Source organism: Salvia hispanica, chromosome 6 (genome assembly GCF_029641045.1).
Source record: "Salvia hispanica isolate PSC_SH4W2 chromosome 6, Shi_PSC_v1, whole genome shotgun sequence".
Classification (NCBI taxonomy): Eukaryota; Viridiplantae; Streptophyta; class Magnoliopsida; order Lamiales; family Lamiaceae; genus Salvia; species Salvia hispanica.
This window is the reverse complement of record NC_142697.1, coordinates 11,961,855-11,980,505: the sequence shown is the minus strand read 5'-3', so window position 1 is coordinate 11,980,505 and position 18,651 is coordinate 11,961,855. Positions and strand designations below refer to the sequence as shown.

General features: G+C 36.1%; 1 protein-coding gene and 1 long non-coding RNA gene across 2 annotated transcripts; both read right to left on the bottom strand.

Annotated features, from left to right (window-relative positions):
• Nucleotides 1–144: 144 nt before the first annotated feature.
• Nucleotides 145–646, bottom strand: LOC125203086 (protein SMALL AUXIN UP-REGULATED RNA 16-like). Its single transcript, XM_048101370.2, has one exon. The coding sequence runs from the start codon at nucleotides 603–605 to the stop codon at nucleotides 288–290; it is 318 nt and encodes a 105-aa protein (XP_047957327.1). The 5' UTR covers nucleotides 606–646; the 3' UTR covers nucleotides 145–287.
• A 12,227-nt stretch (nucleotides 647–12,873) lies between these two features.
• LOC148923233 (uncharacterized) lies at nucleotides 12,874–13,822 on the bottom strand. Its single transcript, XR_016132405.1, has 3 exons — nucleotides 13,618–13,822; nucleotides 13,433–13,519; nucleotides 12,874–13,062 (listed from the first exon to the last, which is right to left on the bottom strand). It is a non-coding gene; the product is annotated as an uncharacterized LOC148923233 (long non-coding RNA).
• Between the last annotated feature and the right edge of the window lie 4,829 nt (nucleotides 13,823–18,651).

Below are 18,651 nucleotides of genomic sequence, written 5' to 3'. Positions count from 1 at the left end.
CAGTTGGCAACACAAGGCTATGCTGTTTGAACAATGTCACTGGAAGAAGGCGCATGCCAAGAATCAACCATATAAAATCCAGGTACTTCCGTCTCGAATTTCAGACGTAAACAAACAGCAGCATGAAACAAAGTTTGAGCAGTATTGACTTGAATGAGGAGTATGTATAATCCTTTTAGAAAAAAAGCAAACGCCACCTAAACAAGCCGGTTGCATCCACCATGATATAATTTCTTAGTCTTTGTACACAAGAAATCAAATCAATCTAAAAAGAATAATTAAGTAGATCAGCAGGTCCTGTCTTGCAGAATCCTGAGGAGCTCCTGAGGCTGGCACGGCAACTTGAGGGCGCCATCGTGCTGAAACCCGAACTCGTCTTCAGCTAGCTGAAGCAGCCTGAGGAACGGCGGGTGTTTTAGAACAGACAGCTCGAGCACGAACCGTGTAGGCTTCTCATCATCCTGCTTCGCAACGACAGCAAACTGGCCTTCCTTGACATCGTGTGGAACCGTTTCCTCGCACACATACACCGCCAACGCGTCTACTCTTCTGGACAGCTTCTTGACCAAGCATTTGAGGCCACTTCTCCTGTGAGGTGCTGCCATTAATTGTTGTTTGTTAATGTGTTTGAAGAGTTGGTTGTGGAGGGAAAGTGATGGGATTTTATACGTGATTTAGAGAGATTGGATTATGAAGGTTCGTAGATGGTGGGGTGGAGTGGAGTGGATTGGATTATGTGATTGCAGCATTTATGGAGTGTGTTTGTTGGTCTTTGAACGCGGGAATAAGTACATCTCAATAAATGAGGCTCTTATACGGAGACTAATTCTTCAATTTATATGGAGACAATTATGCATTCTTAATATGGCATGTTGTTGGATTAACTGTAACAAGCATCTCCCACATAGCAGCTTTAGTAATTGTTTCTGTTTTTTTTTTTTTTTTAATGTTAGAGGGATGTATTCATATTCATATGATAAATATTGTTCAAAATTAAAATACTTGTAGTCCATTAGATCTTGTGATCTAACAGTTAAATTAATGTCACGTGTCATCTAATAATGTACTTGGCTAATAATATAGCTTATCACAATCATCGAATCCAAGGATCCAGGGACTATGATTTGTATTATGTTTGATACTAAAGAACTGTGAGGACCCTAATAAATCCTGACTTAGAGATTTAGTAAATTTTTTAGGTACTTAGATCTCTCACATAAGTAATTTTCAAGTATGCGTATTTTATTGAACTGGATATATGGTTAAGTTTAGTCACTATCAAAAAATATTTTTTTACTTTATCAAAGAATCTGCTCCATATTACATTCAAATAAAAAGACTCTTCCTAATTTTGATCGCATTCAGTGGTTTAGTCACTTTTAACTATATTTTCTCAATTTTCCAAAGAATACAATAAAATAAAAGGGGTTTTCTATTTTTTTTTAAAATCACATAAAGTAGGGAGGAGATTAGACTTGAAACAAATTTATGGTAAACTCGGCATATTGCATGATTTGAGACCTTACACTCTTTTTATATACACTATCAGCATAAATGATAAACACTTATGAGCATGTGCTTTAAGGTCATATACGAGTAATGAAATTATACTATAATAACTTTATTTGATGTGATTTATGTCTTGATAAGCTTATTTCTTATCTAGTAGTACTACTATTCCCTATGTGGCTATGTCCAACCATTCTAACTTTTTTTAGTTTGTCTCCTGCAAAATTACTCATTACTAAAAATAAAAACTTCATTATTTTTAATTTATTTTTTATCTTTTACTTTATTCTTTACACATAACACATAAATAAAAATATATAAATCTTATATCAAGGGAATGAGTCATATTTCTTGGGACGGAGGAAATATATTTTTTGAGATAAATAGGAGTCTAACCCTTAGAGATCACATTTTTTTTATCGTAGTTTCTCTCTTGCTTTATGTAGGAAAAAACAAATACTCCCTCCGTCCAAGATAATTCGTCTCAGTTTTCCATTTTGGTCCGTCCCACATAATTTGTCCCACTTCACTTTTACTATCATTTTTGGTAGTGGACCTCATATTCTACTAACTCATTCATACCCACTTTTTATTATAAAATTAATATATAAAGGTAGGACCCACATTCCACTAACTTTTTCAATCCACTTTTCATTACAATTCTTAAAACCCGTGCCCGGTTAAAGTGACCTGAATTATCCGGGACGGAGAGAGTATCTAAAGTTTACAGAGTTGATAAACATGAAATTTGCCTGATTTTAAGGCTTAGATTTGCTTTTTTAATGTATAAACATATGAATTATGATCTTATATTGCACATTTTGTACAATTTTATTTGTTAGTATTTGTAAAGAATTGAAATAAACTTTAAAAAATAGTTTAAAATGGAAGAAACAACATTTGGACTCACTAGAACTACTAAGGCCATACTTGGTACGATGGAATGGAATAAGGAGGGAATAGAATGAAGGTGGGAATGGAATGACAATTCCATTCCATTCTTGTGCTTGGTGAATGTAAGGTTTACAAATGGAATGGAATTGTTATTCCTTGATTGATTTCATTCCTAAACTTGGTAACTACGAATAATATAAGAATGGAATGAAATGAAATATGAATAATTAATATATTGATTCTATAAAAAAAAAATTATTTAAAAATATTTTTGTCAAATATTTTGGATCATATTAAGTTGAATTATACACATAAATGAGTGTGTGTGTATATGTAGTGTATGTGTTGTTGTGTGTGCGTGTGTTTTTTGGTGTGCTGTGTGTGCTTGTGTTTTTTGGTGTGTGTGTGCGTATGTGTGTGTGTGTGTGTGTTTTTCTGTGTTGCTCTGTGTGTGTGTGTTTTTCTGTGAGTGTGTTTGTGTGAGTTGTTGTGTGTGTGTTTGTGTGAGTTGTTGTGTGTGTGTGTGTGTTTTTTTTTTTTTTTAATTATTAAAAATTTTAAAATTTTAATTTATGCTAAAATTGAGATGATATTAAATTTAAATATAATATTCTAATATTTATATAATTTTGTTAAATTTTAAAATAAAAAGAAAGGAAAATGAAATGGAATGACCATTCCTTAGTTAAATGGATGGAATGGGTATTCCCATGTGGAATGGAATGACCATTCCTAAGGAAAAAATTTACCAAGCAAAGGAATGGAATGGAGGTAGGAATGTCATTCAATTTCCCCATTCCATTCCATCATACCAAGCATGGCCTAAGTGGTTGACGTGGAAGAGCTACCGTCTCATTTCGGAAAGCGTCTTGTCGAGCCTTACGCCCACCGGTCACCAAACCATGTGCCAAGAAAACAGAGAGCAGTCAATGGTCCGCTGAGATCGTTCGGCGACTCCAAAAAATCCTAATTCGAGCCAATTGGTATCTCTCCGAGCTTAGTTATTATCAAATCAAAAAATGAGCCTCAAAGTCTATAATACTCTCATAATACATCATTCAAAGAGTTCAGATTTTAAGATCCAATTTCTGACATCCACATCCATTCTTCATATTTTTCATCTTTCATCATGAAGTTGTGATTGAGGCCAGAGGAACTGGGAACTTTAAGATTTAACCCATGTTTTATCTCGTTGTTATCATGTTTATAGCTTTAATTATTGTTTTTGTTATTTTGCATAAGAGTAGCTAAACAATAGAATTATAAGAGCATTCACAATGGCAATAGGCCAGCCATAGGTCAGCGACTCTCTCTCTCTGCCACGTCAGCAGCACTAAAAATCCACCTACCACATCAGATTTAGGTCAGCCATAGGCCAGCCGCAATATAAATAATTCAAAAAATACTACATTTACGGAATTAAAATTATGATTAAATTACGTAATTAAATTTACGAGACATATACGGGAAAATTCATTAATTGCATTAAAAAAAGGTACATAGATAAAAAAAATTACATAATAAAGAAAAAAAACTATCGCCGTGCAGTCCTCCGTGCCCACAACTCTTCAATTATATCCTTTTGGAGTTGAATATGAGCATCCACTTGGCGCATGTCGGCATATTCCTTGAGGCGGCCGACTTCATCGAGAGGTACACCACGTCGTACGCTAGGGGTGGCCGTTCGTGGCTTGGACCAGCTTCATCGTCATTGGCCCAACTAGTCAGTTGTACGCCTTCGTCTTCGACGATCATGTTGTGCATGATAATGCAGGCGTACATTATTTGGGAAACACATTTGACATCCCACAAACGCGTTGGACCCTTAATTGCCGCCCATCGAGACTGGAGCATACCAAATGCGCGTTCCACGTCCTTGCGCGCCGACTCTTGCCGTTGGCCACAAATGAGACGGCTGGACCGATGCCCTGACACTTCTCGTTGAAGAGGGGCGACGAGTTGAGGATGTTGAGGTCGTTGTTCGACCCGGCTACCCCAAAATACGCATGCCAGATCCACAGCCGGTAATCAGCTACGGCCTCGAGGATCATCGTGGGATTCTTTGACTTGTAGCCGGTCGTGTAGGCCTGGTGCACTATTTATTAGCACTAAAAATACCTGCAAGTTTACAGGGTAGATCTAGTATAGCTAAAGGTCAGTACCGGGATATCGAACACAGGGAATAAGATTGCAATTGTCTATCATATACTAAGAGCGTCATATACTATCTAGAGACACACATTATTTTTGGTTTTTGGTTTTATAAACTAGACATAAATATAAATAAATAAAATAAAATAAAATAATACAAAACAGGCTAAAGAATGTAGAGTTTTAGGATCCAACTAATATAACCTAGTGATGATTAATCTCATAGAACCTTTACCTTTATGTGTCTCTAGGATTATTAGGAAAGTCGCGATTATCAGATAAGCCCCCTCTCGAGTGTACCTATCCAGTAGATTAGACTATAACTATCAAAGTCTCCTTCTAATAGATTAGATTCTAACTCCTTACGTTCCTAAGACTCAAGCCCTCACAAAGGGTCCCCTCTCTCGAGTGCAGATAAACCTATGTGTTGTACCCATTCCTTTTACCACGTAAAACTAGCTATCTCTCGATTAATCTAGTTAAACGGACATAGTTCTAAAGTTGGCCAGACAAAAGAACAATAAAAGCACAAGAACAAGCAAAACAATCACAAGAGCTAGGAAAAAGTTCAATTCAATAAATCAAAACATGTTCATAATAGTCTTCACCAAAAACCATACAAAAGATATTTAACTACTCATAGACAAGTAGTAAAAATCAATAAAAATACTAGACATGAAAGAAATAGATAAAACCCAAGGTTGAATCTTCAATCTTCAGTCTCTCTTGCCTGGATCTGCAGAGCTCCGCTCCAATGGAAGATGGATGAATTGATGTGTGGAATATGGAGGGGAAAGGATTGGAGGTTCTGAGATGGAGATTGTGAATTAGGTTTGGGTATTTATAGGCTAGAAAAAGGGTTTAGGAATGGTAAAAATTATCCTCCAAGAAATATAAAAGATATTATTTTCGAATTCTTCAATTAATAGGAGAGGTTTGAGCAATAATTTATTCCTTCCTTGTATTTTCGTCAGCTTTGACTGCACTGCGCAATGTTCGTAGAAAAGTCATAACTTTCTCCACAAAACTCCGATTGAGACGTGCGAGATGTCCACACGAAGCTCTTTCGAAGAAGAAGAGAATGATATAAATTAAGCACTGATTGGACTTCAAACTCGCTGGCAGAATGGGCTCGAACAGAGGCTGCTGCACCTTGGTCTTTTTGCACCTTTTTCTATCTTTTTCTATCATTTATCAACAAACACATTAAAAATACCAAATGTATAACATATGCAATTTAAGAACATAATTTGCATGATTGACATTTAAAACTAGTCAAATCTAGCCCTTAAAAACATGCAAAATCCGTGTTTGTCAAGGCCCCCTTCCAGGCAGTCGGACAGTTCTTCCACTCCCATTGCATACAATCTATGCTGTCTAACATCCCGGGGAACCCATGCTGCTCCCCGTGCATCTGCATCAAATTCTGACAATCTTGGGGAGTAGGGCTACGAAGGTACTGCTCACCGAAAATGTTTATCACGCTCTGACAGAAAAACTTCAGACATGCCAGAGCAGTCGTCTCACTGATGTGGAGGTACTCATCCCACATGTCTGCCGCGCCTCCGTAGGCCAACTGCCTGATTGCCGTCATGCACTTTTGAATAGGGATGTGGCCGGGTCTGCCAGCCGCATCGTGCCTGAAGCGAAAATAAAGATATCGATGTTCCAACTCGTCAACGATATGCATAAACAACTCCCTGCGAAGTAGTCGTCATATAGCCGTTGATGTGCAGCTACGTGATCCCGATCAATCACTACTCGGCGGTGGACAACCGGTGGAGGGCGAGGTATCGCCTACTGTTCCACCCTTCGCATGTAACGCTCCATCTCGCGGTTCATGTAGGCCTCCATAGCCTCGTTCATCTGCCGTTCGTACTCCTCAGCATCCCCACCACTACCACCACTGCTACCACCCGCGTTACTCATCGCTCGATGATGCTCTTGTACAGAAATTTAGAGAGAGAGAAAACTCGTTAAAACAAGTGGTGCAAATGAAAATGAAATTAAAATCGCGTTTATATAGGTTTTCAAAAATTTAAAAAAAAAAAAACCAAAAAGGGCGCTGGCCGATCAGCATGCCAAAATGGCGGTCAGCGCATCGGCCAGCGCCAGCCAATTTTGGCTAGCTCACGCCGATTTTCTCGCCGATATCGGGTTGCCCGCTTGTAATAGTTCGGCTAGCCACGCGAATCGGCTAGCCGGTTGGCTAGCCGGCACTGTGGATGCTCTAAAGATTCAAGAGTAACTCTTGATGATGATTTAATTACTAGATTTATATCCAATACTTCATTTACTTAATTCCATTTTGTGGAATAATGTTTCTGCTTGTTTGACAACCAATTTACATATGATATTGATATGTGGCGAAATCGAGAAAAAAACACACATTAGATTGGAATTGATAGCACTATAATGAATATCTCATAAAAAAGATAAACCCACTACTGATATCATTTTACTTGGTCTTAGTAATTGTTCGAAGTTACATAGATATGATGTATGGCAAACTCTTGCATGTAATATAACTTTCCTATACTGTCTGAGAGGCAACCTAGAGTAGTGTGTTGATTGGATCTAGTAACCCTGAAATTGATAATTTGATATCTTCACTGTTAATTGATAAACCGAATTAGTGAAATCATATCTCTTAAATTCCTCTCTTCACCTGATTTATCTCAACGGTTACTTGTTTTATTTTCTTATTTACTTATTTCTATCTTAGTTTTATAACCAAGAGTCCTTGTTTCTCTTGATAGTATAGAAGCTCGATTATAATAAACAGTTTGCATTTTATTCTCTGTGATTCAATACCTTGTGCTTACCTTTGATTATATTATTCTTACAATATATACTTGCAATTAATTTAGTATTAATAAATTGTGCATCAAGTTGTTGGTGATCTTGCTCGCCAACAATATTGCATTTTAGCAGATATTGTAAATCGGTCAATAATAATATACTTTGGAGTGTAATATTTTATATAGTGTTATTTTAATTTTGTCTTTCTTTTTGTTTTCAAGGGCTAGCTACCACATGAAGAGAGCATAGAGAGCAGCGATGGATCACTTTATGCCCAAGTACATGATACTCCACTATATAAACAACAGCTGGACAAAAAAGCAGCTGAAGAGGCTATAGAAGCAAATTGAGGGGTAATAAACGTACATAGAGGTCTTACCCCGATTCCTTCTATTGTGAACTGTGATGAGAGAGGAACCGACACTAACATCGTAGTTTGTACGAAAAATGATGAATGATTTCTCCAATTGGTCAAGTATTTAATTTTCCCATATAACTGCGCCTGAAAGCCGAATATCTTGAATGTATGCTCTGAGAAGAGCAGCAGCGATTGCAAGTTGATAAAAAAAAAATCAGAATTTGGTGTCACTGTGACAAATATGAAAATTCCATTTTGACTAAGGAAATGAAACACACCGACACGTTTGGAACGCTTCCAGCCTTCCAGTGTGGGGCCACAAAAGGACATTTTTTTAGGTACAATCTGAGGCAGGGACCATGCTCATTTTTTCAATTTATTTTTTATTTAAAGGCACCACCGCAATGGAGCCTCTTCACGGCTGGTACGATGCCACTGCAGAGTGAAACGGCCACATACCCTAATTCATTTCTTTTTTTTAATTCGACAAAATTAATTAAAGTTGGATTTAATTTTAATAGTTCTTCCATTTTGGTCTTGGTCGGTTATGCCTTTGACTATCAGATTTTATTTTTATTTTTATTTTTATTTTTATTTCATCAAACATATATACCCGTATTGATATCACACATACATATATGTAATTTTCTCTAATACCTCAATTATCTCTATTGTCAATTTATCCCAATGGAAGAAATTTGGTTTCGATAGAAATTGGGGGACAGGGATGGAACTAGAAATTAAATAAAGTTGGTACTAAAATTTAAAAGTATTATAATCAATTTTAAGTTACTAACACTAAAAAAAAATACGGCAAATTACCAATAGCAAAATCCATAGAAAAAGCAATTTATATGTGGAGAACAGTGTTATCAAGGGATTACCTAGGGATACTAGCCTTTAGTAATATCAACATCGCAACTTTTTTAACTTAGGGATGCTAGCCGGATTCCATCTGATCACCGGTGGAAAAATTCAACAACTACTTAGATTCGTGATATTATATATCAAGTTTATAGTTACTGAGAAAAACAAAATTTTGGAAAGTTTCGTGAATAAAATAAATTAAATTTGAGCCTGATTGGCACAATAGGTTGTCCCAAAACACGATGATTTATGATTAAAGTTAACCATTTATAATCCAAAAAATATTATAACCGGAATGACTCGTAATCAAGTAGACCGATAATCTGATAGAGTTGGTCGATTGACATCCCTAGCTGAAACTGCGTCGTTGAGGCCTCTCCTAAAGATGTATGTGTACTAAGAGGATGAAGATGTTATTGAAGGACTCGTAATAGGTTCTTTTACATACAAGCCACAAAGAGGGACATCTGTTTTCTAGTGCAGATTTCATATGTGCAGATCGTTGTTCCTGCGGGTTTCTAACAACATGTTGGAGGACTCTATGATTATTATGAGCAACACTCCAACTATACAGGATGAGACAAACTTTCGTCGTTGTAGAAGAGTGTTGAATTTGTAGAAGTGTGTGGCGACAATTAGGTATATGGTGTGTGGAGGAGTGTTAGGCACTTAGGCCAATTCGATTAGTACCTACATGTCACTGGCACAACGGATCATGAGGTTGTCATATAGTAATAACTTTCCGAGAAGTATTTTATTTCTCTGGTGTATTTACACACGATATTTTTGTCGTAAAATATTGTTTTCTTTTCATTTAGCTATAAAATAATTGGCCCAAGTTATGGACCAAAGAGGCTTAAACTCGTGCTCATTAGTCAAGCTAATATACTACTCCCTCCGTCCCCGATTAAGAGTCAGACTTTGATCAGGCACGAGTTTTAAGAATGTAAAGAAAAGTTGGTCGAAAAAACTAGTGGAATGTGGGACCCATTTTTTTATATTGATTTTGTAATAAAATGTGAGTTAATTGAGTTAGTGGAATGTGGGACCTACTTTCTATTTATGGTAAAAATAAAGTGTGACTCTTAATTGGGGATGGACCGAAATGGAAAAATGTAACTCTTAATCGGGGACGGAGGGATTACTTATTAAATTGAGCTCATTAAATCTTAGCTCAAATGATATTAACCTATGTTACTATCTTAGTTAATATTGATCTCCTGGCTTAGTGTCAAATTACGAATAATTCGGCTACCTATTTATTGTCTAGTTCCTCATGTTTAAGATATCCAATGTCCTTTAATTTATTAAATATGTTGCTCGTTTAATTTAACGAACTTATACCAATAGTTTTTTAGTTCAAATATCCTCACATATTCACACATCGAAGTAGTAGAAAATTAATGATGTATAATTACTGTTATTTTATAATTAGAAATAATAATTAGATATGAAAGACTTGTCTCACTGTAGTCCTTTCAGTAGTCTTTATTTTGCCGCTGCGTCTTCTCTGCGAAGATATAGGTTTCTGATTAGTTACTTTATTTTGGGCTAGTTTCACTTTCAATATGTTTACAAAAACTTGTAACCCCTGGCCCAATAATTCACTAGCCCAATCTGTATTATTATCTATAAATTCATATCTTTATTTATTATTTTGACTGCAAGAGTTATACATTATTATGAAGGGTATTTACTGTAAATTGTGTATTTTCTATGAAATTATGAAAGTTTTTCTTTAAATTATAAAGAATATTTATTATAATTTTATTAAAGTTTTATGTATTGTTAGATTGAGAAGACATTTTCATTTAATATTTTATTCGTTGGAGTATATATGTTGTAGAAAGTAAAATTCATAAAATTGTATTGTTTCTGAAACCTACATAATAACTTAAATTTCAATTGTGGGATATTGGTCATGTTAGAAATTTTAAAAAATAAAGTGGCTAGATTCAATGCCTACTTCGAATTATTATGAACTAATGAATGAGTAAGTACAAGATTGGTCAAAAAATGAAAAAATCAAACACAATTATTAAAAATAGAATATATATAATGACAGTATTTTTAAAAATATATATATATTTATTGTTTAATTTGTTCGACTCATGATAATTAATTTGTTGATTTATCACTGCCGAGTGCTGACAATGTGCATTATCATAAAAACAAACATTAAGGGTCCGTTTTGTAGACCGGATTTCCATGGAAAGGGTTTATTATCTGGGTTAATTCTTTGTTTTGTAGACGGGATAAATGCAACCCCAGGCCCGAAAAAAAAGCCGGCGGCCCGCCAGGCCCGCGTGAATAGTGCTATTTTTTACTATTGGGCTCAGTAAATTAATCCCAAAAAATTTGGGGGTTTATGCACTGTTTCAACAGGTTTTCCCCTCCTACCCCTTTCTCTTACCTCCTTCCCCCCTTTCTTACCTACTTTCTCTCTCAATGGGGTCTCCGCCATAGCCTGCAACTTCTGCGCTGAAACCTTTCTATTCTCTATTGATCTCAAGCAACCCTCTCTTGTTCATATCTCCCTCGCCTTCCTCCGTGCTATGTCCGCCGACGGTAGTGGCAGCGATGGGCCTCGACCACCAAGCTGTAGATCCTCACGAATCAGCCGCCGTCGTTCGCGATCAGGCTATAGTGGTGGCGATTGTTGCTCCGAAAATTTCCTGGGTTCGTTCTTGAGCTTGTGAGTCGATTTTTTAGGTTTCATTCTCTATGCGAGCTCCCAGCGTAATCTGCAATCTTCGAGTAGGCGGCGATTGATGATAATGGTTCATCTATTGGTTATGGGTTAGCGATGATGATGAATTCTCTGATCTAATTCTAGCTAACAAAAAATTGTGTCAATATTTGTATCGATTTTGCAGCGTTGCTTGTTACATTTGACTTCTCTTTTAATTTTTATGATTTCATTTATCTAAGTTCTATGCTTATTTATTGATTCTTAGTAATTTTTTATGTGGTTTTTTTTTGTGAATTTTGATGAATTGCTGCTGGGATGATCTTGATGAATTTTGGGTTAAATGTTTTGAATTCTTTTCTCCATATAATATTTGTTGTAAGGGTAACGTAGTCATTTACATTTTCTGCAAACCTTAACCTTAAAATTCATCCAATCTACAAAACAACGTTGTAAAAACCTTATCCATACACTATCCTATCTTCGGCCCGAAAATTTTATCCCAAATTATCAATCACATTATATCCAATCCATGCTACAAAACGAGCCCTAAGAATGCGTTCTTCAATCATTTTTTTATGTCGTTTTCTGTCACGATTATTACCAAACAAAATTAATCCAAACTAATTGGATTTTCAACAGAAAACATATCTCTATATTTTCCATTGTCAACTGCAATCCGATGAGTCAATACTTCTGGCAATGCCAGTTGTGTTTAATGGTATGGCATACTATGGCCCCACAGCAAACTGGATGATTATATATTTTGTCAAACCTATACTAACATTTTGTATATATAATAGTAATGGGAATCCGGGAATCGGTTATTAAATGAGCTAATCATGCTTCGAGAATCTACTGGAATTTTTTAATCCACGTAATTATATCTTATTAGGTGGTGGTGGCCAAAACTAGGATTCGGTGGGCCCACATCCACGTCATTCTGGCTTGGAGGCTGGAGCCCTTTTGATTTTCTCCCTCCCTAATCCCATTCTGCTACTGAACAAAAAATAACTATATATTCGTCTATCAAAATATTTTTAGACACGGTTTATAATGCTAAATTTGTAAAATATAAAAGTGAAGGATAAAATGGGTATAGAAAAAAGATAAAAATTGAATTACATAAACCTTTTATTTTTTGCATTTGATTAATTTAGTTGGATGGATAATAACGGAAAGATGAGATTATCTTTTGGATGAGGAATTCTAATGTTTATAGCATTATAATTCAAAATCAAGACCAAATCTCCACCCTTAGATTTTAAAATGAGTGGATTAGATTAAATCTTACGAATCTCAATAAATAGTAGACAAAATATCAAAAAAAGAATAATATCGTCATTATGTTATCATATGATAATTTTTGTGAATGTTTTTTTATATCAACATATTGTATTATAAGAATTCGTTTGATAGCCCTGATAGGATTGATTGAGATAGGGTAGTTGTATTTGAGTTTGCATGATAAGGCTGATAGGCTATATCTCATTCCTTTGTTTGTTTGCCCTGATATAGTTTATTAGATAACTTATCATGTTTTTGATTTGTCCCATAAGAACTACCGATAACAAGGATGTTTGTCATGTTTTCCCTCATCTTATTTTCATATTTACAACTTTGTCCCTGTAATATAGGAGGCTGGTATGAGACCGATGACAGTTGCGAGAAAGAAGATATAAAATGGGATAGCTACAATTGGTGAAGCCAAATTGATGAAAAGATTAGGCAATGTTGGGGTAACTCTCAAGAAGAGCATGTAGTTGAGAAACTTGTCTCTATGCCTCCCTATCTGTGATCAATAAAAGACGAATATTAGCAGCATGTCAAAGTCGAGTGCTGGATAACGAGACTAGCTAATATCCAGAACCATTGATGGCTCTAGCATACTTTAAAAGTAAGCAAAATCCAAGGTGTCTACATTTAACCTATACTATAATACTCACACACACACACATAGTAGACTAACTAGTTTTCTCTCCCGTTCAACCATTTTAACACGATAGCCAAACAACACAGCACCACACCACACCACACAATACATTTTTCAACGAAGCCATCACACATCAACACAAATGGTGAATTGCAATTCAGGAAATTTTTTTCCAGATTTATATGAAATTGAATTCGGATTGGTGTGGGTCTGTGGTGCATTTACGTACCTTACGCAAGTTATCCTCATTATCCATTGGAAAGAGACTCAGCTTAGAAATTCCCAATTCTGTGCCGCACAACCCAAGTGCACGTCGCTGCGACATTCAATTAACCAAAAAAATCAAACATAAAAAATGCATAAGATGAAATTAGGCAATTTAAAAAAAATGTTAGATTTATATACTGACATTACCTAGAATCTGCGACTGAATGCAAGGCTTCAAAAAATTATGCGCGGGATGTAAGTGTCGCCGGTACAAACCTCTGAATCGGGAAATGATGAGTCTAATCTCGAAGTGAATGATGGGTCTTTAAGTCAATATCGCAATTTCACACAATCTGGATCTGTGACATAGAAGAATATTGGAGGTGAAGACCGGGGTAGGCTTATACTCAATGCGCTGCTTGGTATCTTAATTGCATCCAGATCGGTGGTTGAATACCGGGTTCTTGTGCAAGCATATCAGGGCAATCAAAGACTAGATACACCCTGGATAGGAGCCCTTATCTTACCCTATTAGGGCAATCAAACGGAGCCTAAATATCAACAATATGACATAAGAATATCAACACTAGTACGAGAAAATATCAACACATATTTATTGAGATTTTTACATGGTTTTATTGAGATTTTTTGATGTATTTGTTACGAAAACTAAAATAAAAAAAATATCAAATTTCATCATTTGAATGTCGTCGGAACATATGCAATTGAGATCCCGTTGGAATCCTTATAAAATTATTTTTAGTTTGATATATTTTTTGCGAAAAAATTATTTAAATAGAGAGAGTTACATAAATTTAAAGTTTTAAGATGATTTTAATGAGAGAGAATTGACATTAATACCCTCTAATTTTATTTATTAATTTTCTTAATTAAAAATATAATCCATGTGGCATTATTTCAACTACTAGATCTTCTAATCTAATGGCTAAGATTTAGTCTTAGTTTGGGATTGCTAATTAGTTAGCAATTGATCATTCCCCAGGATATATGAACTAAATTTGGACTAAGAGCATCCTCATCCGCGCTATTAGCTAAGAGTACGGAAGTGGGCCCGGATCCACTTTTAGCTTGTAAGGATCCCATGCGTTGATCAATGTTCAAGGAAAGGAATGAGGAAGGGTAAACGATGAAGAATAGTTATTCTTTTTAAGAGCGTTCACAGTCGACTCAAAAAAAGGGGTCACTCCCTGGCATAAGCCATGGCTATCCGTTAACTGGTACCATTGACTCTAAATGGTCTTCTACAACGCCCACATCCGTGCTCTTAGCTAAGGACAAGCTCAAGGGTCTCACCATTCTATTATTCAATTTAAATAAAAACATTTCCACAATATTAAAATGCATTAAAAATATCCAGAATACTATTACAAATTACAAAATAATTAAAAATTACATAATTCAAATCCTAAAAATTAAAAATTACATAATTAAAATCCTAAAAATTAAAACTTACATAATTAAAATCCATAAAATTAAAAAGACCCACTACTCGTTGCCGAATTTCGCCCAAATGTGATTGATTAGATCTTTTTGTAGCTCAGTGTAGGCTCTTGTATCGCGCATTATGTGTCTTCTTTCGATCCTCTCGTTCACCGTCGTATGCACACCTCGGCGTGAGGGAGACCTCGCGGTTGAGCTTCCGGCGTCATCCTCGTCGTGAAAGTTAGCCGCCATCGGTCCTTCGTCAGCTATAATCATATTGTGCAAGATAATACACGTATACATGATGTCGGCGATATTCTTAACGTATCACAGCCGAGACGGGCCTTCACAATGTTGAATCGGCCATGAAGGACCCCAAAAGCTCTTTCGACGTCTTTCCGAGCAGACTCTTGACGCTGCGCAAAAAGTATCTATCTCGGCTCTTGTGGATTGCTGAACGACTTCACGAAAGTTGACCACTTTGGGTAGATACCATAGGCGAGATAGTAACCCATGTGGTATGCATTTCCGTTGACGGTGAAGTCGATCGTCGGTGCTACACCATTCAAAACATCATCGAAGAGTGGTGAAGAATATAGCACGTTCAAGTCGTTGTTGGATCCGGCGACACCGAAATATGCGTGCCAAATCCATAGGCGGTAGTCGGCGACTGCTTCAAGGATAAGCGTTGGGCCGCCGCCTTTGTGACCACTTAAGTATTGTCCCCTCCAAGCAGTCGGATAATTCTTCCACTTCCAATGCATGCAGTCAATGCTGCCTAGCATACCGGAAAAATTGTGGACTGTTTCGTGAAGACGAAGCAACCGTTGACAATCATCGGTGGTGGGTGCCCGAAGGAATTCCTCGCCAAAAAGCAAAACGAACGCCGTCGCAGAAATTCTTGAGGCATAGGATTCCAGTTGACTCACCGACATGCAAATACTCATCGAAGAGGTCAGCCGTTTGCCCAGTAGCAAGTTGTCGGATGGCACAAGTACACTTTTGCAACGCCGAGAGACTTTACCGACCGGTTGCGTCTGCACATGATTGAAAGTATTCAACACGGGTGGACAATGTGTTGACAATATGCATAAACAACCGTTTTGACATGCGAAAACGGTGCCGAAAGTAATCTTCTGGATACCGCGGCTGGTCGGAAAAATAGTCGGCAACGAGCCTTTCGTGGGCTCCCTCCCGATCACGAGGGATGGAGCAACGTTTTGATCTAGTTGGTTGAGGAGGAGGGGCGGGGGTATTGGCGCCGACATAGGCTTCATAGGCGGCACGATATTGTTCATAATATTCTTGTTCTTCACGCTCCGCTTCCGCAATGAGATCGGTGAAATCCATTTTTGAATTTTTTAGAGAGGGTTTGTGTGAGAGAGGAAGATATAGATGATTTAGTATGAAAAAGTATGAATGGGAGATAATTTGATGTGAAAAGTGGATGATGAATGTGTGTATTTATAGATGATTTTAGGATATAAAAAAAATATATCACAAAAATCCAAAAAAAACGTCCATAAACTGCTCTATTTTTTGGGAATCCAAAAATATTTTTTTTTTATTTTTGGTATTATTTCGAATTATTTATGATTTTTTTTAAAAAAAATATCAAATTTGCCAACGGCTTAGCCGTTGGCCAATCAAATCGTGCCACGTAGGGCTGCTCAACGGCACGGACGTGCTCTTAGCTAAAAGCAGCGCCGTGCCGCTAGCACGGACGGACAGCTCGCAGCGGCGGACGAACTCATCCTTGCCTCTGGCACGGACGGACGGACGCCAAAATTCCTACCTATGCGGATGCTCTAATTACAGCTATATGACCGATCTCCTACTTCCTGTTCCAAGATGGATTAGAATTTAGAAGTATTATTAACCCATTATCTATTCATAGATATTGTGCTTACATAAATCATCGAGAAAATGTAGTAATTAATAAAAGATGAGTATGTGTACTTAGGGGCGGACACACTTGCAAAGAGGGTAGGGCCGGGCTTGAGCCCTTACCCAAATTCTTTTTTTTTTTTTTTTTTTTTTATTTTTAAAAATTTTGAAAATTTATATTAAGTCCTTACCAAATCACTATTTATTGAAGAACAAATTCCTACTTGCAACCTTTACTGCTAACTTTTTCTGCATCTGCCTTGCCTGTATTGGTCTAAATTAAAAAGTACTCCCTCCGTCCGTGAATAGGAGTCCCGATTGGCCATTTTCATCCGTCCGCCATTAGGAATCCCGGTTAGACATTTTATCTTGGGAGTATAAAAAATGACCCCATTGTTCCCTTAATTTAGAAGCTGCAATTAATTTTAATCCACTTTGATTGCAATTTCTCACTCTCTCTCTTGATGTTAGATTTCATTATTCCAAAGAATAAAACAAATAATAATATAAATGGGTCTCACATTCCACTATCACACACTTTAATTATTACACTCAAACTTTTCTTAAAACCCACACCCAACTCAACCGGGACTCCTATTCACGGACGGAGGGAGTAAAAAAATAGGAATGATAGGAATTATATCTCCAATTCATAATTTAAATCTATCACTTTATTTAATAATAATAATAATAATAATAATTAGAAAGTCAAATTAATTATATGTGCTTCATCATAATAAATGTACATGTGAAATTTTGATCAAAGAAAAATGACAATCTAGAAAAGAGGGCTATATCATGTGTAGTATACTCTATCAATTAAGTCAAGGTAAGCTTTGAATTAATTTTCTGCTAACAAATCTATATAGGGAGAAAAACACCCATAGTTATTGAATTATTAGTTTAGTTCCAAAAGTCAAAAAAGGCTAATCCCAAAAAGAATGCTTACAGCTTACGATTAATTTGTACTCTCTCAATCACATAATAGACGTCACCGTTTGTTCTTATAATAATCATGGAATTGAAGTGAAAAGGTCTTTTAAGGATAAATTGAATACTCTGAATATTATAAAGTTGTGGAATTTGTAAAATTTTGGGAGAGGAAGAAATTAAAAGGTGTTGAAAAGCAGTTCTGACACTGTTTTAGTTAGACTATAAATATTGTATTCGGATGCCACATTTCTAAAACTTCAGGATTAGATCAGCAAGATGTGAAACACATTGTGTTCATAATTTAATTTTGAATCAACTCTTCATTTTTTTCATAGTAAATGAGCATTCATGCATAAATCCAAGAAGCCTGTGAGATTTCACAGAGAGCACACTCACTGCAAATTTTCTATGCAGTACCAAGTGAAGAAATTTTCATTTGTTTTGCTTGACATTTTTTCTTGAATTTATCACAATCTTCAACTACACATTTGCATCTTTAAATTTACAATGTGACCTACCTTTTTTAATTATTTATTAAAATAGTTACAATACTTATGAATTATGATTATTGCTTTGTTGGGGTCTTAATTGATGCATTAATTTAATGTTTAAGATGTTATTCTGCAAGCTAAAATGTTGAGCGGCAAAGATGAGAGAGAGGATAACAAACTGCTATATCTTAGAAATTTGGGCTTCCATATAACTAATTTAATGTGTATGGCTATCTTTCAGTTATCCAATATAAAGTGATCCAATAAAAATTAAAGTTTGGAATAAAGTGTACTCCCTCCGTCCGCCATTAGGAGTCCCGATCACTTTTGCGCACCCATTTTGTAAAAATAATACTCCCTCCGTCCCCTATTAGGAGTCACACTTTGACCGGGCACGGGTTTTAAGAAATGTAAAGAAAAGTTGGTTGAAAAAGTTAGTGAAATGTGAGACCTATTTTTTCATATTGGTTTTATAATAAAATGTGAT